This window comes from Podarcis vaucheri, assembly GCF_965113315.1.
Source record: "Podarcis vaucheri genome assembly, chromosome: 1".
Lineage (NCBI taxonomy): Eukaryota > Metazoa > Chordata > Lepidosauria > Squamata > Lacertidae > Podarcis > Podarcis vaucheri.
In genome coordinates, this window is record NC_138759.1 from 18591080 (window position 1) to 18616151 (window position 25072).

At 45.0% G+C, this 25072-nt stretch overlaps 2 protein-coding genes across 5 annotated transcripts in view; one reads left to right on the forward strand and one right to left on the reverse strand.

Moving 5' to 3' along the window:
* Positions 1–4935: 4935 nt before the first annotated feature.
* Positions 4936–22651, reverse strand: LOC309529893 (cholesterol 24-hydroxylase-like). Its single transcript, XM_082218334.1, has 15 exons — positions 22218–22651; positions 20295–20372; positions 19532–19613; positions 18117–18190; positions 16672–16758; positions 13811–13949; positions 13351–13461; positions 12531–12687; positions 11816–11878; positions 10913–10985; positions 9527–9611; positions 8100–8210; positions 7031–7119; positions 5919–5985; positions 4936–5224 (listed from the first exon to the last, which is right to left on the reverse strand). Exons 1-15 carry the CDS (start codon positions 22352–22354, stop codon positions 5078–5080), a joined length of 1500 nt encoding a protein of 499 aa, XP_082074460.1. The 5' UTR covers positions 22355–22651; the 3' UTR covers positions 4936–5077.
* A 359-nt stretch (positions 22652–23010) lies between these two features.
* Positions 23011–25072, forward strand: part of LOC309529866 (cholesterol 24-hydroxylase-like) — a 36924-nt gene continuing 34862 nt past the window's right edge. For all 4 annotated transcript variants that reach the window (XM_082218257.1, XM_082218255.1, XM_082218256.1 and 1 more), the window contains exon 1: positions 23011–23199. In XM_082218257.1, coding sequence (XP_082074383.1) covers positions 23063–23199 — 137 coding nt within the window. In that variant the 5' untranslated portion in view covers positions 23011–23062. The remainder of the gene's footprint in view (positions 23200–25072) is intronic.

Consider the following 25072-nt stretch of genomic DNA (forward strand, 5'->3'; position numbering starts at 1 on the left):
CTGTTCAAAATGCGGTAGTCCACCACGAGTCTTTTTTGGGGCGTGTCTCGCTTCTTAACAAAGAATACCGGACTGCCCCCCGCTGCCCTGGACTCTCGGATGAAACCGCGCTCCAAATTATGATCTATGAACTCTTTGAGTTCCTGCAGTTCGTCCTCAGACATGGAATACAGCTTCCCTTTGGGCAGCGCCGCCCCCGGCAGCAGGTCAATCTTGCAGTCATATGGTCTGTGGGGGGGTAGCCTGTCTGCCTCCTTCTCGCAGAAAACCTCCAAAAATTCTGCGTACTTGTGGGGAATCGCTTGCAGCGTGCCTAGCAGCAGCTGTGACTCCTCTTGCTCCCCTTCCTGCCGGGGCATGATGCAGTGTTCAGCACAAAAGGAAGAGCCGAAGGTCAGCTGCCTCTGGTACCAAGCCAGCGCCGGGCTGTGCTTGTCCAGCCAACTCATGCCCAATACAATAGGCGTGTCCGACAGTTGAGTGACGTTGAAGCTGATGATTTCCTTGTGATTTCCAAGCCGCAGCACCATAGGTGGCGTCTGCTTCACCACTTGCCCCCCTAGCAGCTCCCTGCCATCCACCGTGACAACCTGCAGGGGCAGCGTGGCAGGCAGCAACTGTATAGCGTGCCGGTCGACAAAGTCCTGCCCTATGAAGTCTGCATTGCTTCCCGAGTCGACGGTGATTGGCACGTCCATGGTGATTCCATTGGGTAGCTGGAGCGATGCGGTGAGCCTCACTACTGGCTTGGGCGGGAGGGGGTCCATGGGCGGTAAATTCCCTGGGGACTGCTTCACTGACACGTCTGGCTGGGCCCCAGTGCCTCTTCCTCCAGCCAGACATCGTCGTTTCCCTGCTGCGGTTCTCCTTGCTGCGTTGCTGCAGTCACCATTGCCGAAGCTGCAGTGTGCTTGTGGAGCCTCCGGGGACACTCTTTCGCCATATGCCCTGGATCCTCGCAGATATAACACTTCCTGTTCCCTCTAGGAGGCTTCGCTTTCACTGCTGCCGGTGCTAGGGCTCTGGCTGCTGACTGAGCCCTTGCACTCCCAACCTCCATCGGTTCCACCCCTCCCCCTGTTGGAGGCGTGGATTGCGCACACGCTGTTTCTCTGGGAAGGAAGGAGGAGCCCCTGGCTGGTTCGCGCCCGCTGCGCCCTTCTTCCCTGCTCCACGGACGTTCTTCCAGCCGCACTCCCACTGCCAGCGCCCTCTGAACGACCTCCTGCGTGGTCCGGGGTCTCTCCCCCCTCGCAATCTCATCTTTAACCGAGCTGTGCAAGCCCTCCCAAAAAAGGTCTCTGACAGGCGCCGAATCTCTGTCCCATTCCAGGGCACTGACCAAAGCGAAAAAGCGGGCATGGTACTGCCTCACGCTGGCTCTCCCTTGTCTTAGTCCATGCACCTCCTTCCGGGCAAGATCCACGTCAATGCTGGATAAAAAACACCCATCCATCGCTTTAATAAAGGCGTCCGCATTTTGGAGCGCAGGATCCTTATCTCTCCACAAATTGCGCAGCCATGCTTTTGCGTCTCCATGCAAATGGGACATGATGAACCCCACTTTCTCTTGTTCATCTCTAAAGTCTTTGTGCAGTAGTTGCAGTGCACACATTACGTCTGCTCTAAAGTTGGGGTACTGTTGCAAATTCCCATCGAAGTGAGAGACCAGACCGCCTGTGCGTCTCCCCAACCCAATCCCCTCTGATTTGGGTGTCTGTTGCCCTTGCTTCGTAAGCACGTCCAACCTGACCTGGAGATCCCTGTAGGCGGCAGCTGCGTCCTCCTCTCTCTTCCTGGATGCCAGCGCCTCGGCATTCAGTCGTGACACTGCTTCTCTCAGTTCCGCTATTTGCTGTTCGGCCGTCATAGCGTCTGCCGTTCGTGAGCTCTCTAGTAGGCACCCGCTTTCTCTCCCCTCCGCGAGGCCGTGGATGCCCACAATTTGAAGAGACGGAGCTTACTGTCAGGGTTGCTTCCAGATCCTAGCTCACAGAGGATCACGCCAGCCAGCGATCATTAAATAAAAGTCTTTATTGAGTTACAGTCTCCATTCTCAAGCTGCTGCACGCAACTCTACGTCTTATGCTTAGATCGGCGAAGCTCCGTCTGAGTCTCCGCCCCTTGTGCACCAACTTAATATCCTAGCCCTGCTCCACCTTTTCCGCCTGACAGTTCTCCTCTGGGTCCCTCTGCCCCCCGGGGTCTCTTCCTTCCGGGATTCTTCTGACGCTGACCCCCCGGACCCTTCTGTCTCCTTGCGCCGGGCTTTAGGACCTGGCTCCCTTTCCGGGCTGCCTACTGCGCCACTTTCCTGTGCATTTGAACTTGGCGCGCGCGCCCAACCTTCCACCTTCCGTCTAACCGTCTCCTCGCTCCCCGATGGAGGTGTGGCCACTCCTGACTCGTGCCCTCCCTCCTGTTGTGAGCTGCCAGCGCTTGAGCCCTGGCGCCCTTCCTCATCCCTGCTCTCTGGCGGTGACGCTGGTCCCGATTTCCAACTGCTCCCCTCTGAGTCCCCTCTGGCTCTATCTTCCTGGGGTGTCCCCCTAGTCTCCCCCCTTGCCCTGGCCACTGGTGCTCCTTTTTGTGAATCTTCTGATTCACTGGAAAGACTCGGAGATCTCGGGTCGTCGTCATCACTCATCTTTTCTTCTGCCTCCTCCCCCTCGCTCTCTGTTTCCTCCCTTTCCCTCGCCTCTGCTCCTGAACCCCTGACAGTATGATTTACTTCTGCCTTGATTATTGGATACAGGAGAGAATGGAGAGTCAGTAGATCTCTAGATGTTGTTAGATTGCAGTTCCTATTATATGTGACCATTGGCCATAGTGGTTGGGGCATATGGGAGTTGGAGTCCAACAGCAAGAGGACCACATTCCTGACCTTCATTTCATTTAATTTGTATACCACCTTTCTAAATTTCTATACACAGGGCAGTTAATAAATAGCTTGGACCTATTGATTTCAACCTTGTTCTTTTCATCTCTGGCATGGTTTAAAAAGCCATAATACATATTGGGGTATTTTGCATGGCGTGTTAAGGGAGGGACAGTACCTCTGATGGGGAACACATCGTGCTCCTTCTGAGGTAGTTTGTCCACCTTTGGTCTCCACCTTGCACTTGGCTCTCACCTGTGGCTTCTAGAAGCTGTCGGCATGCAACAGCAACCACACCCCGGAACAGCTTCAACTGGACAGCTAATCCAGGTGAGGGTAGCCAATAGGCCTTAAACCCTTGGTGAGTTAGGGACTTCCCCTGCATGTGAAGAGAGGCTCTGGCAGATTGAGAGGATGAGACCAACAGTGGGTCTAACAGTTAAGGAGGTGGTTTCTGCACATGCTGTAGAGGGAAATGAGGGGCAGATGGGGCTTGGCAACCTGGGAAGGTAGCCCATCTAGGAGAAGGAAAACTCTGTTCTCAAACCTCTCCTGTGTTTTAGGATATCTTTGGGAGGGGAGAAGGTCAATGAGTAAACCCAACACAAATCCAGAGTGGAGTCTTTAAGACAGTTGGGTGGCACCTTGTACACCTCCTTCCTGGCAACTCCTGCAGCCAAGCTGGTGCCAAGCGTATTGCTCTGCTTCCCTTTGGGATCAGTGAGGCCAAGAGGGAGGTCATCTGAGCAGCCCAGGAACTCCACACAAACTGCCGAGGCTTGCACCCCAGGGAAGTCACTTCAGTGACATCTTGAGACAGATGGATGTCTACAACAAACGAAGATGAATAGAATCCTAAGAAAGAACCTGTCACTTAGCTTGTTCAGTTAAAGAAGGTTCCATTGATGGAAGTTGTACCAATACGGGTATTCACTTATCATTTGAAATATTTGTTCTAAATTACTACATTGAGTCGGGGAACCTCATGCTGAGGACAACACAAGGCACCAGAAGTGAAATGCATTGCGTGAAGTTACCATGAAATATTTGAGGGCTCCACATCTTTTATCTCTCTCACCTAAGGCAGCTGAGGAATGGAAGAGGGAGACGTTTGAGTACAGTGAGAAGGGAGAACACTGACATATGCACTCCTTGATTTCTCCCAGTACCTCCCCCCCCCCCGCCGCCCTCCACAGCACTGCAAATGCCCCTTTGTACTAGCGGACAGAGAACGTTGGCTGCAGCCCAATATTATAGATCTGGGTGTTTCCACAGTTGCCTCTTCTTTCTTTTGCGTTTCATTCACTGCTTTTTAAAGAGTACCCAACACCATACCGTTATCCATCACTTTCATTTTTTCATTTTTCATTTAATTAAAACTGCATAACATTTTAAAAATCTCTACATGATACAGTATTAAAAAACAAACAAACAAGCAAACAAAAATACTACCTAAACCCCAATAAAATAGCAATATATAAAAACCAGTAAGAGCAAATAAAAACAAGACAAAACAAAAAACCACATAGACAGAGTCCACTTTTATGGGGAAAGGAAAGCGTGGACAAAAAGCTAAATCTTTACAAGACATCTGAAACAAGTGATGGTGGCTGCTTCATATATGTCAAAGGGGAGGTCAGTGTCATAGCTATTGGGGGGGCAGGCCAGGTTTTTTTTGCATTGGGTGAAGCCTCCAGAGGCATGGCATTGAGCATGGGTAGGCAAAAAAAGCCTGGGGGCCGGATTTGGCCCAATCGCCTTCTAAATACGGTCCACGGACAGTCCGGGAATCAACATGTTTTTACATGAATAGAATATGTCCTTTTATTTAAAATGCATCTCTGGGTTATTTGTGGGGCATAAGAATTTGTTCATTCCGCCCCCCCCAAAAAATATAGTCCGGCCCCCCACAAGGTCTGAGGGACAGTGGACCGGCCCCCTGCTGAAAAAGTTTGCTGACCCCTGGCACTGAGACTCCCAGCCTGTGTGCATGCAAATGCACATGGGTTTGTGGGTGCCAGACTGGGTCTTTGACTGGGTCTTTGAAATAAAGCCTATAGATTTCAGAACTCTTTTATTATTTTTTCTTTTGCTATCGGTATATATCGAGATTAAAAGTAATTTCACACACACACAAACACACTTTCAATGCGGCCCCACAGAAATTCTGAAACGCATTTCGCGATGTAGCACAGTCAGTCATAACTGATGGCGTAGTTTCAGTCTGCAGTCTATACCATCGTAAGGCCTCAGGGTGCCCGCATCCCGAACCCTGAAGCTCTGTGGCTGAACCAGCTGGAATTCAAACCTCTGCAGCAATTTGGCCATGACTACTTTGGCCTCCATCTGTTACAAAAACAAAACAGTGAGTGGGTACTAAGCATATGGACAAAGAGGACATAAGAGTGCCAGCTGTAGACAAAGGGCACATACTCCAGCTAGTATATTGATAGTGTGGTGGGTGGGTGGGTGGGTGCCAGCAAAAAATGGCTCTCATAGGTTCTGAAACGTCACAGGGCATACTTGTTCATTAAAGCATTTTTTACCTTGTTTGTTCCCGCCCACCCACCCGTCAAAACGCTGTCTCCCTGCTGCTGGTTGCTCTGCATCACCCTCTGCTGTCACATTTAAATAACACATTATGAACGCTAAAGGGATGTGGGTGGTGCTGTGGTCTAAAGGCAGCCCTGTTTAGGGAAGCTTTTAATGTTTAATAGACTATTGTATTTTAATATTTTGTTGGAAGCCGCACAGAGTGGCTGGGGAAACCCAGCCAGATGGGTGGGGTATAAATAATAAATTATTGTTATTATTATTCCATACCCCTCCCTTAACGTTAAAAACCATGAATATAGATCCGTCCCTGGTGTGGGATGTCTTGGACTCTGTGCAGTTGGAAAATCTGCTGCTATAAACCCTTGTTATACCATACCCTACCATTTCTGTTATAAATTTAACACAGCCCCCCATATGCTGCAGACACTGGACAAATTGCATCAAATGCCTTAAATGCCCCTTTAAGAGTAATTGTCTTGCTTACCATTGCAAACTTCTGTCCGATACAGGAACGAGGACCCAAGGAAAATGGGAAATAGCAATAGTAATGCCTAAAATAATAATAATAATAATAATAATAATAATAATAATAATAATAATAAAAAAAAGAAAGTGGCTTAAGGTGGTTTTGTTGACATGTCCTGAGTAGGTGTTGGGATTCCTGCGTCTTTAATAGCAGCTTGGTCTGCAGAGATTAGGACGGAAAAATACTTATTTGTATGCTATAAAGTGTTCCTTGTGCTAATTTCTCCAGATCTAGGTGCTGTTGAAGACTTCAGAGAAGCCTCAACTTTTTATATCTGCTCACTTTGCAACTTTAATAAGAGTTGCACTAACTGGTATCTCTTAAGATATTGTGAAACTCATGGAGATGTCAGAAACATCTGACATTTAAATCTAAATATTAAAGCCAATGAATCACTGTGAGTAAATGCACACATGCCATACAAGTACAGGACATTGAAAGAAGCCTTAGGTCATGAAAATTTTTGACATTTTCTACCAGGCCTCCTAAAATCCTAAGAATTACCAGTAAATGCCAACATTCACCAGGTTCCCAGTATTCACAATGATATGCATTATCATTTATTGAATATATTAATAGACGGCTCTTTGCCAAACCAACAGGGCAATTTGCAATGCAGATAACATTAAAGCAAACAAAAAAATCTCCAAAAAAAGCTAATTCTTAGGGTTTTAGGAGGCCTGGTAGGAAATTTCAGAAATGTTCATGACGTAAGGCTTCTTTCAATGACCTGTACAGTGATCAGTAAGCCCTCCTTGCAGATCTCAAAGACTGGGCTGGCTGCTGCTAGCCTAGCTCTCACATAATACTAAGCCATGGTTTGTTTAACAAATCATGAGTTGATCATGAGTTGTTCTGCAGACAAACAAACCTTGGTTTGGTTAGTCTTCCAGTTGCTCTTGCCTTGCGCCTTTGTAGCTTGGTAAGTATGTGAGGTGGGTTCACACTTAATGCAAAGCAGCAGTTAAAACAAATTAAGATTTGTAAGCCAACAACAAACCATTGCTTTAAATCTGGGTTTCTTAGTAGTAAACACACCATGGTAAAAATAAACAATATAGCACATTCACCTTGGCTGGTCACTCTTAAAACGGTCAGGGTCAAAGACAAGTGGATCATGGAAAAAATTTTCCAGACGTCCCATGACATAGGTGCAGAACTGCAAAGAGGAGAGGCACACTTCAAAAAGAGGCAAATGCATAGCTGATTGTAATGTTTTCACTACATACTGACATATTTCCCCAGGCATTCATCTTTTACGCAAGCCCATACTGCTCAAATCACATCCATGGCATTTGCTGGATGCGTTTTCTCTTTGTTGAATCCTGGCAAAGACCCATTCATGCAGCTGGGAAAGCCTGCCAGAGCAAAAATGTCATCAATTGTTTCCCGAAAGTGCAGGTAGTGGGTGTTCGTTGTATCACGACAGGAACGCTATTCCACAAAACAAGGGTAGCCACAGGGAAAGGCCTGCTCTGAGTTACTGTGGAACAGGTTTCTGAGATCTTTGAAACGTCATAGTATTATAGAGTTGGGAGAGACAATGAGGGTCATCCAGTCCAAACCCACTGTGATGCGGGAATCTTTTGCTCAATGTGGGGTTAAAATCCCTGACTATGAGATTAAGAGCCCCATGCTCTAACTTGCAGGAGAAGCTTTCCAGCAGACCACAATGACTACAGTTAACACCCAACAAGTGCAATACAGTGGTACCTCAGGTTAAGTACTTAATTCATTCTGGAGCTCCGTTCTTAACCTGAAACTGTTCTTAACCTGAAGCACCACTTTAGCTAATGGGGCCTCCTGCTGCCACCACGCTGCCGGAGCACGATTTCTGTTCTCATCCTGAAGCAAAGTTCTTAACCTGAAGCACTATTTCTGGGTTAGCGAAGTCTGTAACCTGAAGTAACCTGAAGCGTATGTATCCCGAGGTACCACTGTACTCCCGTAACTGTTATTGTCTGATCATCACCTTTCTACTGAGATATGACATGCATATATCCTAAGAATAAAATGGAACAACCAGTGTTGTTCTTTTAATACAGAGAAGGTATCAATGATGCCATTAGACAGGTTTGGTATTGAAGGCCATTGTGTTCGAGATAACCACTCATGGCCATATCCATTCAATAGACTCACAATCAGGGAGGAGTTTTCTGGAATTCTGATTCCTTCAATGACGTTTTCCTTTCCCGACAAGCGCAGAGTGGCTGCAGCCGGCGGATACAACCGCAAGACTTCTTTGAGAACCTGAGAGGTTGAAAATTGATTTATATATTTATAAGACATACTTGTTGACCGCCATTTTGTTTTGTTTTGTTTGGAAGCGGTTCACAAAACTTAAAATAATAAAAATTCAAAAATTAACACGGATTACCAGATGACCACTATGGAACAATTTTTCTTAGTTATCTGGTGTCCAGGCCCAGTGTGTATTTACCAGGGTTTGCCAAACTTGGTCTCCAGCTGTTTTTGGACTACAGTTTCCATCATCTCTAACCACTGGTTCTGCTAGCGAGGGATGATGGGAGTTGTAATCCAAAAACAGCTGGAGACCCAAGTTTGGGAAACTGTGATTTAAACCATGTGCTAGACCTTGTTAATCATTTAATTAAGCCAAGCGTAAAAGCAGGTAATTTCCTTTTGAGTGTTAGCCTGGGGATGGGCCATTTAGGCGACACAAAGGATGAAAGGGCAAATCTCATTTCCAGGTGTGTGGGTATGGTCCCTCCCTCAACGTAGGGTTTAGTTTAAAAGACAATGCCAGTATTTTAGGGAAAGTTAGAGTTTAGAATGGCAGTAAGGAGTAAAGGAGCAGAGTTCATAAGCAGTGTGCTGGTGAGAGAGTCAAATCAGCATGCTGATGTCTATTTTGAATCCAATGTTGTGGCTAGGGCAGAAGCCAGAATCTCTTGGAATGTAATGCTGGAAACCCTTCCATGGTAGACTCAGGTTGTATATTTGTGTAAATAAACCATATATCATAATGACGCCACAGTTTCTGCTGTGCCTCATTGTCCAAAAGGAAACATAGACACTGGGTCAAAGAACGCCTGCAACCCTTGAAATCTCACACTGATCAACCGAGCTAGGAGTGGTGTGGAACAATATATGCATCTCAACTTTACATCTCAGTCACACCTTAAATGTGGCTTGGTAGCAAATTGGCAACCAGTGTAGCTCCTTGAACAAAGGTGTAACATGCTTGTGATAGGCCACTCCATTCAGCAACCTAACTGCCCAATTCTGCGCCAGTTCCCAGGCTAGCCTCAAGGGAAGCCCCACATAGCCATGTTGAAAATTTTGGCTAATGAGAAGTATCACATTGTGTTAACATTGCTGCTCAGATTTCACACAACAGTTACAAGTTCTTATAAGATTTCTCTGCAAGAATCCTGGAACATCTTCCTTACCATATCTGAATCTTTTGCTTAGAAAGATACCATGAACTAGGCTTTAAGTTTCATTTGGAAACCAATGTGTTATTCTTTCCAGCTGCCCTAAGGCATAGCAAGGACTATGTGGAAGAGCTCTAGGTTATCTGTGGCTTTGTTATTCACATGTACCTGTGATAAGTATTTGAGATTCCCAAGATCTTCATAGGCAACGTCTCTGTTCATACCAATGACCTTGTCTACTTCCTCCCGAAGCCTAAGAAGGAAAAACAGGAGAAGCTTTAGTCGAATAATGACCACTGATAATTTCTGCTAAAAGGTAAGATTTCTGTATTTGAAAAGATCAGGATTTATTGTCCTTATATTGGCAAAATGGTCAATGGTTCCACTGTGAATGGACTGATGGACTGACGTCCAAGGGACTACACTTAAGGTGAAGACACGGCTTAAATTTGTAGAGTGGTATAGTCATTTTGGAAGAGCACTTAGCAGATTCAGTAAAAACATACGTTTCACTCCCCGCTTGCAAGAGTTTAACTGGGGAAAGAATGGTTGTCAGATAGATAGACAGACAGATAGTCTAAAAATGAACTGGACCACTGCATAATATTGGCTACATCTTTTAAAAGAGACTGCTCATATTTTCTTGCAACTGATATTATCGGCAGCTGTTCCTTTCTTACAAGGAAAATAGCAATCTGGAGGGAATAAACATTCATATAATCACGTGAATCAGATGGGCAAATGGTAACTGTGCTTTAAAAGATAAAGAACTACACAACTTTTAGAAGACACCTGAAGGCAGCCCTGCATCGAGAAGTTTTTAATGTCTGACATCTTATTTTTTTTTATATTTTGCTGGAAGCAGCCCAGAGTGGCTGGGGATGATGATTGTACTGTTTTGAGTATGCAAGGTCTTAGGGGTCATTTTTGTACAAATGGTCCTGACCATCTTTTGGTACAGTGGTACCCTCAGGATAAGGACTTAATTCGTTCTGGAGGTCCATTCTTAACCTGAAACTGTTCTTAACCCGAGGTACCACTTTAGCTAATGGGGCCTCCAGCCGCTGCACAATTTCTTTTCTCATCCTGAAGCAAAGTTCTTAACCCAAGGTACTATTTCTGGGTTAGCGGAGTCTGTAACCTGAAGCGTCTGTAACCCAAGTACCACTGTACTTGCTCATATGAATAAAAGTTAGCATGGATAAAACCAAGCAATCCCAGATGCAAAGTCAATAGCCATTCTTAAGCCTGTACAGGCTGTGATTAATTGCAGATGACGATAACCATGACCTGGTTCATACATTTCAGGTGTCCATATGGACAAGTATTTAAACATGGCCAGGACTGCTCCTATGTACAAAACAACAACAACAACAACAACAACAGCAACAACAGCAACAACATGGTGTGAACTATTCTCCTCTCCACAGCCCCACAAGTCAGAAACCTTTAAAAAAAATAAAAACAAGACATTGCAATCTGCTGAAACTATAATCACAGACAAGTTAAGGAAACAATGAAAAGGAGACGAAGCAGACAAGGCTGTTTACCTACTTTGCAACAATCTCAGGGTGCCGCCCCAACTCCATTATGGTGAATGACAACAGATTAGCAGTGGTTTCATGACCTGCAGGATAGAGAATCTAATTGGGTAGGGCAGGGAGATAGGAATAAAACTAAGCATCACAATTTCAGAAACTTGAGTAGTTTGGTGTGGAAGTGTTCCTCGCTATTTACCTCTCAAGTCAGCTATGTTCTGGCTATGTTGTAGTTGGAATAAAATGCTACTCTTTTGTTAAGAGCTTAGTGCACTCTTTGAAGCAACTCTGCTTCTCATTTAAGCAATAAGGCAGGCGGCAGCATTGATGGTGGGGGTGGCTCTCCAGCTGTGGCCACCACCCATCCCACCATGGGCGCACACGTTCACTTAGCAAATAAATGCAAAGAGTTTTGATTCCTGCTCATCAGCTGATGAGCAGGGATTAAACCCTGCTGCCTTGCCTGCATGATCCTGTTCCTTGCTAGGAACAAGGTGCACAGCCAAGGCAGGATATAATAACTCTGTCCTCCCAACCACCAGGTTATGTCACAAGTTAGGACAACTCATGGAGAGATGGGCGCTGTCTGGGCAAAATGGCTGCACAGGCCAAATTGGACCACTTGGTGTGTCAATATTGGCCTGTAGACCGAAGGTTCCCCATCTAGGGAAACTAGCTGCTCAATATAATCCAGCTAGTTCAACTGGGCCCAAGTGAATGTTTTATGAACTGCTTTGAGTGTGATCTGTCTGAAAAAGCAGCCCACAAATACAGGGCCCACACTGCAGATGAAAGGCAACTAATCGGCATATACATTGGTTGGGCATGTAAAAAGCCCATTTCTGCCTGCAGAACTTCCTCGGTCCATTGGGGGTGGGTGATTGTATATTTAATTTCAAAAAGCAAAACATCTGCCAACCTGCAAAGAAGAAGTTGACAAAATTGTCCAGCAAATTTTCTTCGTCATAGTTCCCTTCCTGATCTGTCGAGACAGACAATAAAGCACAAGGTTGAGACACCTCTTTGAAGGTGGGCAAATTCCAAGACATTCCAAAAATACAATATAGATATTATGTAGATGGGGAAATGTGACCTCAATAGTCAAGCAAACATCACAGGAACAAAAAAAAGAAACACACCGAAAAAACCCAACAACCCACCCACAGCTCATCAGAAATACCAGAATTATGCAATAAATAGTCCTGCTTATTAAGAACCAGTATATTGAAGATCAAACCTATCCATTCTTAAGGAAATCAGCCTTGAGTGCTCACTGGAAAGACAGATCCTGAAGCTGAGGCTCCAATACTTTGGCCACCTCATGAGAAAAGAAGACTTCCTGGAAAAGACCCTGATGTTGGGAAAGATGGAGGGCACAAGGAGAAGGGGATGACAGAGGACAAGATGGTTGGACAGTGTTCTCGAAGCTACCAGCATGAGTCTGACCAAACTGCGGGAGGCAGTGGAAGACAGGAGTGCCTGGCGTGCTCTGGTCCATGGGGTCACGAAGAGTCGGACACGACAAAATGGCTACAACAACAAACAACAACAACATCTGGATCCCAATACCCTAGGGGCTACAGCAAAGCAACCCCAGAGCATTTCATAACTGGAACTGCTTAAGAGTATATTACCTTGCATTTTCAGTATCTGAGTGAGAATATCCAATGGGATCTCTTCTCCATTCTTCATGGCCTTCTGCCTCTGGTCAATGCACTCCTTCCCAGTATTTCGCAGCAACCTTACGCTTTCCTGAATCTCTTTAACTACTTTCCTGTTCCATGGCAAATACTGCACAAATAATAGGCATTGTTATATGAGAATGCCAGCATAAAACGTAAACGCAGCACAGGAAGAGTTCAGGGATTTTATTTACATTAATAGAAAAATAAATTACATGGTTTTGTATGTATTTTGGCATTTTATGCATGGTGCCTTGCTGCTATTTTTCTTGATTATAGTTTAGTAATGATTTATTGTAAGTGTTAAGATTGAATTTCTGGTTAATTATTATTTGCTGGTGTTCAGTTTGGTTTTTTACTATTATTGAATATTACTTTGATATAAGTTGCTTATTTTCAAAGTTATGTTTTTATTATGACTTCTTTGTATTGGATCAGCTTGTTAGAAGGTGTGTGATCTCTGTTGAATGTTTGATGCCTTTTCAGCTTGTAAACTGCCTTGTGTATAGCAATATAGAAAGGGGGTTTACGAATTAAAAGTGAAATGAAAAGTTAAGAAGCAAAAGGAAGGTTTCATAGTGATATCGCCCAAGATACTAGGGTCCCAATGTCACGGTCCCCATTCTGAGACTCCTGGAACTTACAACCACTCCTGCAAAAGAAGTCCAATCTCAGAATTTCACATTACCCCTCCCCCCCATTCTGAATTAGCTTGGGAGGCAATAATTTCAGCATCGGACAGGGAGAGTGTTTGAGAAAAGCCTGCACTGACCTCAAAAAAAGGAATGCGGGAAGTGCTCAGTCCTTTTGTAACCATAAGTATAGCACGAGGGAAAGGAGTCTGGTCATCATGCAAGGTCTTCAATTCTAGGCCAAAAGCCACCTGATGAACATTAAGAAAAAATAGAAGATTTGTCAAAGTTCTGAATGTTACTTATAGCTGTCAGTTCTCTTTCATGCCAACTGAGGCCGTTACATTCCCTGATTTTTCAGAAGAGACAGGTGGTTCCATTTGCTAAGAGGAGAGCCTCCAAAGTTCAGGTTTTGAGCAATAATAACCTAAACAATCTGGGGCCAGGATATCCAAAGGATTCTCAGCCCTTTCCTCTTGCATTCCTTCATTAAACTTAAGCTTTGCACTTTGTGTTTGGCTGTGGCCCAGTGTGTTGGCATCTGTGTTAAGAGGCGTCCCCTGCTCCTTAATGGAAATGAGAAATTCATCCGGCGAGTACCTTTGCAATGATGTCCAACGTCACGCGTCTCAGCAGGTTCATCACATCCACTCCATTTGCTCCAGTGCCTTTTTTCTCCAACACCTCCATAAGCTCTTCTGCTACATCATTAAAAGTTCCCATCATCCCCATCAAGTAACTGGACAATCAAAAAGTGATACAAATGTCAATGAAACAAAAATATAATCGCAAGCTGGAGCCATCCATTGTGAACAAAATGCAGGCACAAGTTTCCCCCAAGTATGCACATCCACATACCTTCCTACACACACACACGTATGACACTCAGGAGTACAAGCACACACATGTTAACACACTGTGCATTCTGTACAAAACAGATCTGGTGAAGGCAATGAGAAGGAGGATATCCCTTAGCCCTCCCATCCACCCAAAGAACCCATAGAAGAGGGCCAAAGGGCCATCTAGTCCGACCACCTGCAAGGCAGGAATCTCAGCTAAAGCATCCATGACAGATGGCCATCCAACCTCTGCTTAAAAACCCCTAAGGAAGGAGAGTCCACCACCTCTCGTGAGAGTCTGTTCCACTGCTTAGCAGGTCTTAATGCTAGAAAGTTCTTCCTGATGTTTAGTTGGAATCGCCTTTCTTGTAACTTAAGGCCATTGGTTAGGGTCTTACCCTCCAGAGCAGGAGAATATACATACCAAGAGCAGTGCCCAATTTACGTATAAGCTAAACAAGCTATGGCTTAGGACCCTACTTTCTTGGGGGCTCCCAAAAAATTTAAAGGGAAAAAACTGGATGTACATTTCCAAAATATAAGATAAAAAACAAATAAAATAAAACCTACATACAGCAACAGTGTTTTGTGTTGTGTAGGTTTCTATTTTGTTATTTGCAAATGGCTTTGGATACCTATTAGGTCCATAAATTACCACATAGCATATATTCAACACACAAAAAAACAGCGACAATTTGTTGTTGACAAAGGACAGCTGGACATATAAAGGGCCCCATTACCTCCAGTAGCTTAGGGCCTCATCAAACCCAAATCTGGCCCTGATGGAAACACACATTCCTGAGCCTTTTCCCTGCCATTGATTCGTAGCTCATAGAGTTTTTCACAAGGGGGGTGGGAAGGGGGGAAAATGACACTCCTCCATCGTCCTGAAACCATCCTACACGGTGCAATTAATTGCTAATGATCCTGACACTGAGACTAGTAAATCTGAGCACTTGAGAGATTTAGGGGCAGGGAAAGGAGAGAAGGTCTGGTGAGCCAGAAAGCGAAATTGTATCCTAATTCTTTCCTCTTGCCTGAAACTTCCCAATATAGCAGGGGGAAAGAAAACCTCTAATATCTCCCTCCAGTCATAATAAACTCAGGCAACTCAATTCCCTCCTCCTTTTTCACCAATCAGCGCTCAATACATTTCATAGAATTATGGAATTGTAGAGTTGGAGTCATCTAGTCAACCCCCTGCAATGCAGGAAATGCAACACAGGAAATGCATTTAATTGTTCCTAGCAACTCACTGGTACTTAATAAGCCATTTCTTGGTTTTATTTGTTTCTCAGTTAACAAAGTAATATATTCCTGAATTATCAAGGGAGTCTCACATACATGCAGAATGTGCTACCTTTGTTTCGGTTGGCCCTCTTGCTTCCAGGTATGAGTCTACCTGTGTTTGACATTATAGGGAATTACGGTCACTTAATTTTAAGAAGCGTTTCAGACAGTGGGTCCTGAGACAAGCCTTCCGGGTTCAAGCTTCATACATGGAAACAAACAGAGAGACGATCAAGCAGAGACACAAAGGCTGCAAACAGAACGGCACAATCCATAACGTCTAAAGAGTTTAGAAGGCCCTCAGCACTTTCAGAAGAATTACAACAGCACTATCAACACATAGAGGCATGGACACAGAGGGTACTTTATTACAGTGTACATTTTGGAACTCCATTCCGTTACGGATTAGACAGGTGCTGCCCATATTGGCTTAAAGGGCATTTTAATGTGATATTTTTTTCCTCACAGTGCAGATTTGAAGTTGTTCTTAATAATGAAATAGCTTTACCGTGTAAAATAGTTTTAACTGCTTTTATACAACAAATTGTTGTGATTGCTTTTATGGTTAATTTGCTTTGAAATATTTCTTTGGACGCAGTTCGTAAATGGAATGAAATAAATAAAGCTTATGAGGGGAGAATGTTCCAGGGAACCACCCTGCCAAGAGCATAGCTGTCAACATTTCCCCCCTTTTAAGGGAAATTCACTTATTTCAAATAGGATTCCTTGCAAGAAAAGGGAAAAGAAAAGGGAAAGGGAACAGAAAAGGAAAAAGTTGACAGCTATGGCGAAGGGGCTGCTCTTTCATAAAACTGTGCTATAACTCTTGCACATTTGCATGACACAGCATCAACTGAAATGATTTATCTCTGGAAAACATGCACTGGGGCTGTTTTTTCCTCTGACAGTCACTTGCGATAGATAGCCCTCGGGCTCTCAGCCATTTGCGATAGATAGCCCTCGGGCTTTCAGTTACACCAATTTCAGAATGAAATTAATCCTGATCCACATAGTACATTCTACCCTTATTTTACACAAGTCAACAAACACAGTTTTTGGAGTGCCACCGTGACCACCTGCTGCTTCCCCCCCTCAGAACTGGCCCACCCTGCGCTGGGTTTGGATCCCAACCAGCATAATTACAAGGATGTAACAAAAAAAGTCTCTGGACATTGTCACAAGGAACAAAGGAACACTAAACCGAAGGGAAGATTTGCTTCTCACAGTAAACCCATTCAGAATGGGCTGTACGTTTAGCAAGACAGACTGAGGCCAACGGAATCTCCTGAAGAGAAACAGGCAGCCTATTTCAAACAATTGTTTTTGCCTCACGTTGGCTTGAAGGCCGGGTCCATGATTCTCCTCTGGTTGTGCCAATGGTTGTAGTCAGGAACAGCTGACAAGCCCTGCCCTAGAAATCTGAAAAAGGCAGCAACAGAAAAATAGCATTATTTTACGCCTGGTTCAGAGATCATGGTTGTATTCCTCTCCCCCCCTGGGAATGCTCTAGTTTGCTTCTAAAGGCCATGGGGTTGTTTGTTTGTTTGTTTGTTTGTTTGTTTAACTTGGTTCTTTTTTTAAACAATTTTTTTTATACATTTCACTGATACAGTCATTTCGACATTTCAAAACTTGACTTCCTGCCCCCTCTTTCTGCGGTTCCTTAAATTTTTCTGCTGCATATCCAAATTACAGTGGTACCTCGGGTTAAGTACTTAATTCATTCTGGAGGTCCGTTCTTAACCTGAAACTGTTCTTAACCTGAAGCACCACTTTAGCTAATGGGGTCTGCTGCTGCGGCTGCGCCGTGATGGCATGATTTCTGTTCTCATCCTGGGGCAAAGTTCTTAACCCAAGGTACTATATCTGGGTTAGCGGAGTCTGTAACCTGAAGCGTCTGTAACTTGAATCGTATGTAATCCGAGGTACCACTGTAACTGAATTTGCTCATTTATTCATCTTCTTTAAATACATACTCTTATGAAACTGCATGTTATTGCAATAATCCTGCCGAAGTCTTTATTTGTTTGCAATTTAGCCGTAAATATTCAATAAACCATTTCCATTCTTTTATAAAAAGTTTGTTATCTTGATTTCTTATTCTTCCGGTAAGTTTTGCCATTTCTGCATATTCCATAAGTTTTTGTACCCGTTCTTCCTTTGCTGGGTCTTTTTTTAAACTTGGTTCTGATAGCTATTCAAGGTGTGTATGAGGATGATAAACATGCCACAGGCTCATGCTGGCTTGCCTTCCCAATTCCTAGTAATTTTTATTGCAGCCTAATACAGTATCTGAATTAAGCAAGAGTGTTTCATATTAACCTCGTGCTAGTAGCTTTGACTCACTTTCTGAAAACAGATAGTCTTGGCTGATTATTGGATTGTTTTACCCCATATGTTAAGGGATGCGGGTGGCGCTGTGGATTAAACCACAGAGCCTAGGACTTGCTGATCAGAAGGTTGCTGGTTCGAATCCCCGTGACGGGGTGAGCTCCCATTGCTCGGTCCCCGCTCCTGCCAACCTAGCAGTTCAAAAGCACGTCAAAGTGCAAGTAGATAAATAAGTACTACTCCGGCGGGAAGGTAAACAGCATTTCCGTGCGCTGCTGTGGTTCGCCAGAAGCGGCCTAGTCATGCCGGCCACATGACCCGGAAGCTGTACACCGGCTCCCTTGGCCAATAAAGCGAGATGAGTGCCGCAGCCCCAGAGTGGGTCACGACTGGACCTAATGGTCAGGGGTCCCTTTACCTTTACCTTTACCCCATATGTTACTTACCTTACGCCATACATATCGTGAAGACCACGGTATACCATGGGGTCCTTTGGGTATTCTGGTGATGTCAAGTACACCTAAGATGAAATCTGTTCAGTCAATGTTCCAGTACGTAGCTTAAATGTTATATAAAGTACTATCACACAGACCAAAAAAAAAAAAAAAAAGGGAAAAGAGCTATAGATTTTCAAGGGGATATTTTAAAAAACAAACGTTTAGTGTCAAGAATGCTAGCCTCTGGTTAAGCTTCAGTTTGGGACAGGGTTGATGCAATCCCATCTAGATTAGCTTTAAAGTGGCCAAGCTGTAGCTCTCCAGAGCTTGTTGGACTCCAGTTCCCATTAGCGCCAGCCAGCATGGCATTTTTTTCTCGGATACTACCATTTCAGAGAGAGGAATACACTTCCTATTTAGGTTACATGCAATATTATTGTATTGTACAGGTAGCAACCATTTTAGGCATGGGCAACTGACATGCAACCGTTGATGCATGGGTCCTTTTGGACCCGGAAGAGGGAGGAATGGGGACGGAATGGGAGAGGCTTCTGTCTGCTCGGCCAATGCACACTTTGACCTGGAACACAACCCCCGCGGAAATAGGGGATTTGCTTGTATTGTATTGGGAAACACTTGCCTGCGAGCGCTCCAATTGGAGAACAGCCTTTACCAAAGGTATCATGGGCTTTGAAGACACTCGAACTCAGGATACAAGGGAGAAACGCGCTAAGAGGAAGGCACGCTTGGCAAACCCTCACCGTGATCAACTCCCACCCGGAAACCTATGTCCCCCACTGTGGAAGGACGTGTGGATCCAGAATTGGCTTCCACAGTCACTTACGGACTCATTGTTAAAACCGTGTTTATGGAAGACAGTCTTACTCAGCTACGAGTGATCGCCAAAGATTGCATTGCATTAAAATACAAAATATTGTAGTTATTTTTAGGATAGTGAGGGCCTAAACTGGAAGCACTTTCCCTGAACTTAGTCAAAACATACCTATTCCTCTGCTGTGGAGACGTACTTGTAGATTGTTCTACAAGTTTAAAGCGGAAATTGTACACAGTTCTGACTAGCTGACATCCCCCCACTCAACTCAAAAGAGCCAGCCACCCCTAGAATAATTTTGAATTGGATAAAAATGTTACTTAAAAAAATGAAAACACAATTAAAAGGGAAGAATGCATAAATGTTCGTGCTTTGCTTTAAAAACATATATATATATATATATTGCCTTTTTGAAAAAAACAGTGGACAGCCTGACTGAAGAATGTGAGGAACAGACAATTCCAATACCCAAAATAGCATTTGAGTTGCTCATTTACACATCTGCCATTTCAGTTGTGAAATTGAGCTCCATTTTCTCTTTTTATACTACGTTCGCTTTCAGTCTTGGGAGAGATAATGTTTCATAGCGTACCTTTACTCCTTCAGGGGCTGATACTAATAATGCAACTTTGTGAAAGGCATTTAAACGCAGGACTGGTCCATATTCCTCAGCCCTAGGAAGACAAAAAGTGACCATTGAATAATAACCCAGGGATGCGCTCCTGCTGCCATCACCACCAGAGGAGAAAGGAGAAGCAGCTGCTGCGGCTTCCAAGTTCTAGCGAGATTGTGCAACAGGGGCTTCTTGCAAGAACCCAGGAGCCTCAGTTGTGCAACGCCAGTAAGAGAGGCTTCCAAGTTCTAGCGAGATTGTGCAACAGGGGCTTCTTGCAAGAACCCAGGAGCCTCAGTTGTGCAACGCCAGTAAGAGAGGCTTTGGCTGGGGCAACAAGGGAATGTGGACATTGGGCAGTGGGCAGCTCATGCCTTCCCCTTTCACCTCAGACAGCAAAACTGAACAGTCCGTGGTCCACCCCTGAGCGTGTGAGTTGTCAGACTGTGTGCTACATGGTGTCTTATATGGTTTACCATGTACTTACGTATCTGTGCACAGCCAAGATGCAGACCCGCAAGCACTAATGAGAGGTTTAGCTTTTAACTAAAGGCTCAGGGGAGGGCCCTGAATAGCAATTCTAGTGCATCTTTAAAAAGCACCCCCAAAAGCAAACAGGAAATTGGAAACTAAAAAAGAGGGACTGGAAAAATAAATCAGCCAGCAGTCTTAACTACATTGGTCTAATAAAGTCTAGCACAGCCTCTCGTTTCGAGCTGTCTGAATACGCAAAATAACTTACCACTGCTTAAAGAGATCGTAATAATTTTCCTGCTTTTTAATCATTCCCCAAACGAGTGGCAGGTGACCGAAGAAAAAGCTGCAATGTTAAGAAAAGTTAAGCATGACTTGATGAAAACCTTCGGTGCTCCTTACAGGAGTCAAACACCAAGGTCAAAGTAAGGAGGAATTCCTATGCAACCTCAACAACCAATTTCACAATACAATGCATGTCTTATAACAAGGAACATAATGACCCAAGCGAAGCTATATACACACTGAGAAAGCCACAGTAAAGATATGTATCCCCAGGGGCCATCAAAACATCCACAAAAGTACAAAAGTAATTAATTAATTAATTTTTATAATGAATGATTTTAGAATGTTGTTTATGTTGTACCTTTGTACTGTTTTATTGTTGTTAGCCGCCCTGAGCCCGGCTTCGGCTGGGGAGGGCGGGATATAAATAAAATTTATTATTATTATTATTATTATTATGTATCCCCAGAAACTATCAGAGACTCAAAATGCATGCACACAGGGGAGGGGGGGAAATGAGGATGATATGTGTTTGATAAATTGTTATGTTGAGATTTCCAAAAAAACTATTTTTTAAAAAAATGCATGCACGCAGAGCATGAGGAGGAGGAATGGTGGGTTTTCCCCCCTCCTGTGTATTGCTGGGGTCATTCATGCATGGGCTGGACAAGTTCTGTGTCAGTAATCCTTGCAACAAACCAGTATGATAAGCCAGGACTCTTATTCTTTTATTGCAAATATGGGGTTGAGCCTGACAGAATAGTGACTGGCACAAAGGTGCCAGGAGAGTGTGTGGCTCCAGAACTTCCCAGCTTGTAGTTCACACCATAAATCACTATGCTTCACTAGTGACAGAAGACAGGGAAACAGGGCCGGCCCTAACGTTGGGGTCACGGTCCACACCATGTGTTGAGCACACGTTGAAAGCACATGGCTTCCTCCAAAGAATTCTGGGAACGCACAGCTGCAATTCCCAGAATCCTTAACAAACTAGTTCCCATGATTCTTTAGGGAAGGGAACACTGCTTTAAATGCATGGTGCAGATGCTGTCACAATCCTGGAGGTGGGAAAGCCAACCTAAATAGACCACTTCCAACACATACACACACAACTAGCCTAATGAAAATCCATCATGTTCTGTAGCCAGATGTGTCAGCTGGCAGAGGAGGAAACCGTGGGGTGGGCAGAGTGGAATTGCCTGCCTGAGGATCCCTAAATAAGGGCACTCTTGTTGACCATTGCCACGCTGGTTGGGACTGACAGCAGCCAATGTCCAATAACATATGAAAATTGGAAATTGCATAGGAAACACTCATCGGTTATTTTTTTTTTTTAATTTTATGCCCATTGTAGCAATTTAAATGCACTGTTGCTGGAAGTTATACAACTTTCAATTGTACTTTTCTTGCTTCTTTTTACTGCTCATTTTATCGCATTGCAATTTGAAATGAAATTGTGATAGATAGATAGATAGATTCTTTATTGTCATTACACTAGTGCAACATTGCACAAGTGCAACGAAATTGGATGCCAACCCTTAAAAACAACAAAAGCAAAACAACAGCAACAACCAAACAAACCACCTTCCAACCACACCCACACCCATCAAACTCCCAGGTCTCACTATCGAGTTACAGCATTCAAAAAGGCCACAGCTCTTGGATAGAAACTGTTTTTCAGTCTATTTGTCCTAGACTTGATGTTTCTATACCTCCTGCCAGAATTGTGATGCAGCACGAGAAATAAAAAGGAGCCCTAAAAGCACAAGTAGAAACCAGTTTGATCATTTTAACGCAGCCACACAACTGCAGACCACCTGAAGGAAGCCCACGGACCCCAATTGGGAAACTTCTCTAAGCAGCCCATCCCCACAATGCGCCCTCTCTCCTCCCACCGGTCACTTACCTCGCCCTGGGGGGGCCGGGGATGTGGTCGTATTTCATGTGGACTGATTTGATGTAGCAGCAATAAAACACAAAGACAGCGAGGAGAGCCACGAGCAGAGGGTGCAGCAAGCCCCAGATCGCCGCTAGAGCCCCCATGGCAGCCGGGCAGTTCCGAGAGCAGCCGCCTCAACACCGCCGCCTGATGCCCTCGCTCCTCTTTTGCTTTGGCAAGGAGAAGAGCCCTTCCGATATGGGAGGGCGCACGCTGGGCTGGAGCAGGAGGGCCCTTTGCGTAAAGAGGCCGCCCTAAATCACGAGCGGAAATCCTAATCGAGTTGCAGGACCGAATTCTCCATTCAGCAGTTTCCCGGGGCGGGCGGCTGGACGCGCATCCTTCCTTCCACCTTGGCACCTGCCCTGTGGAACGCCCTCCCACCAGATGTCAAAGAGAAGAACAACTACCAGACTTTCAGAAGACATCTGAAGGCAGCCCTCTTTAGGGAAGCTTTTCAGACCACTGTATCTTAATACTTTGTTGGAGGCCGTTTTTGGGGAAACCCAGCCAGATGGGCGGGGTATTAATGATGATGATGATGATGATGATGATGATGACTCTCAGTCCCAGTTCAGTCCGATGTGAGCACCACTTGCACAAAACTGACCGGGTTTTTCTTTCTTTCCTAGGGGAAACCGTTATGGATGCTTGGGAATGTGCCTCTCCAGCGGAGTTAGCAATTGCGCGCGGGCTGTATCTTTAAAAGGAAAGGCTTTTTGCACGCTGGCTCCTCCCAGTCTAAAGGCCTTTTTTGGCTGACAGAGGCGGACGTTGGCTTCGCTCCTGCCGAAGCTGAGCTCTCGGCCGCCATGGAGGCGCTGGAGGTGATCTGGGGCTTGCTGCGCCTCTTGCTGGCCGTGTCCCTCCTGGCGTTTGGCCTCTACTGCTGCTACATAAAATCTATCCATATGAAATACGATTACATCCCCAGCGCCCCGAGGGCGAGGTAAGAAGCGGGAGCGTCGACAAGTTTCCTTTCCCGATTCTATCCAGGGAAGCAGGATAAACTACAGAGCAGCAGTCAGCGGCCTGGATCCCACCCCCCACCCCCGAAGCTGGCTGGGGTTAATGAGACTTTTAGCCCCAAGTACGATCCGTGCGTTTTTACGCAGAAGGAAGCCCCCTGCTATGTTCAAGGGGACTTTCCGCGCATGCCTATGTTTGCTCAAAAGTAAGCAAACTTCAGTGGGGTTTACTCCCTCGTAAGTGGCTGGTTTAGGATTTGGAGGTTCAACCTCCCTCACTCCTTCCAAGCAACGTGTTTATAATTCATCTTGGTCAGGCGCTATCCAGTTCATTTTCCTTTCTCTTCTTTGCTTTTGGCAAAGATCCAGGCTGGAGGAAATTCATGTCGCACAGTTGAAGTTGGTTTGGTGTTCTACTTGCTCAGAGAACCCCCCCATCCCAAATCAGACCCCCCCTTTTTTTTTTCATCGATAAGGAAGGCCATGGGGGAAATGGACCGGATTGTTTGCAACATCTACAACCTCCCCGCAATCAGTTTGCAGTGAATACAGTGGCGTAGCGTGGGTTGTCAGCACCCGGGGCAATGCAAGTAATTTGCGCCCCCTAACCCGTGGATTTGCGCCCCCTAACCCGTGGATTTGCGCCCCCTAACCCTAACCTCCAGATGTTGCGCCCGGTGCGGCCGGCCCCCCCTGCACCCCCCACGCTACGCCACTGAGTGAATACTCAATAAATAGCAGGTGTTGTCCAAGCTTTTGGCAAACTTTGTGCAAATAAATTCCGAGGAACATTTTTTTAAAAAGTCGTCCGGTTTGTTTATTTGTTTGTTTAAGCAGCAGCAGCAGATCAGCTTGAATTGTGGAACTTGCATTTGTTAGTATGTGTTTGAATCATGTCGGAAATTAGTGGCAGTCTGGTAGTATTCCACCTTTCTCTTCTGGGATAGAAGCAAGAGCTGTGCCAAGAGACTCCTGCTGTTTCAGATTCAGATCTTATTGCATGAACAATGTTGAGCTTTAAAAAATGTTTTAAATCTCCCCCCCCCCATACAAGTACAGTCTACTGTGGAGGGGACCACACTGCAGCCGGGAGGAGTTTATGGCAATCTTGCGATGCAGTCCAGGTAGCCGGTGGGGCCAAGGCTGGCCTAGACCCCCAAAGCAAAACACCCTGCAGAATGCTGAAAAACTAAAATTGCACCCCCTCTGATTCCTTCCCAGCTTGTGGAAGTCCAGGCAATTTGTGTGCAGTTCCACGCCCCTTGCAGTTAGACCCACACTTCTAGATATTAATGAGAACTCAAGATAGTTTTTAAACCTTACATATGAAGCAAGAGCTGGGTTAGAATGAGCATAGACACCACAGCTGGCAACTGTCTTTTGTTTCTTGGGCAGTGGGCAGTGTGGTGCAGTGGTTAGAGTATTGGACTGAAGCTCTCTGGGTGGAACTGGGCAAGTCACACACTCTCTCAGCCTAACCTTCATCTCTGGGTTGCCGCGAGGTTAAAATGGAGAAGAGAGAAAACGTGCAGCACCATCTTGAGCTCTTTGGGATATTACTACTATTGCTGTTATTATTTATTAAATTGGTATAGTGCCCTTCATCTGAAGATCACAGATTCACAACATAAAAATACAAAACGAGAACATGAAATGCACATTAAAAATAAAAAGCAAACCAATAACCCTCCTCCCACAAACACATTTAAAGGGACATAGAATGATGTGATAAATCAGGGACTGCCAACCTTGGCACCTCCTTTGGTGCCCCTGGGTTGAACCATAATTCCCCAATTCCCAACTTCCTTTTTTTAAAAAAAAGTTTTAAAATATTTGGAACCTGAGATAGGAGGC

What these genes read in the sequence shown, in the direction of transcription:
- LOC309529893 (XM_082218334.1), bottom strand. Translation starts at nt 22,354, where the DNA reads ATGGGGGCTCTAGCGGCGATCTGGGGCTTGCTGCACCCTCTGCTCGTG. An exon ending in GACCCGGCCTTCAAGCCAAC is followed by an intron (nt 13,950 to 16,671) that starts GTGAGGCAAAAA and finishes TTGATTGTCCAG; the next exon opens with TTACTTGATGGGGATGATGG. An exon ending in CAGAAAACTCCTCCCTGATT is followed by an intron (nt 7,120 to 8,099) that starts GTGAGTCTATTG and finishes TCCTCTTTGCAG; the next exon opens with TTCTGCACCTATGTCATGGG.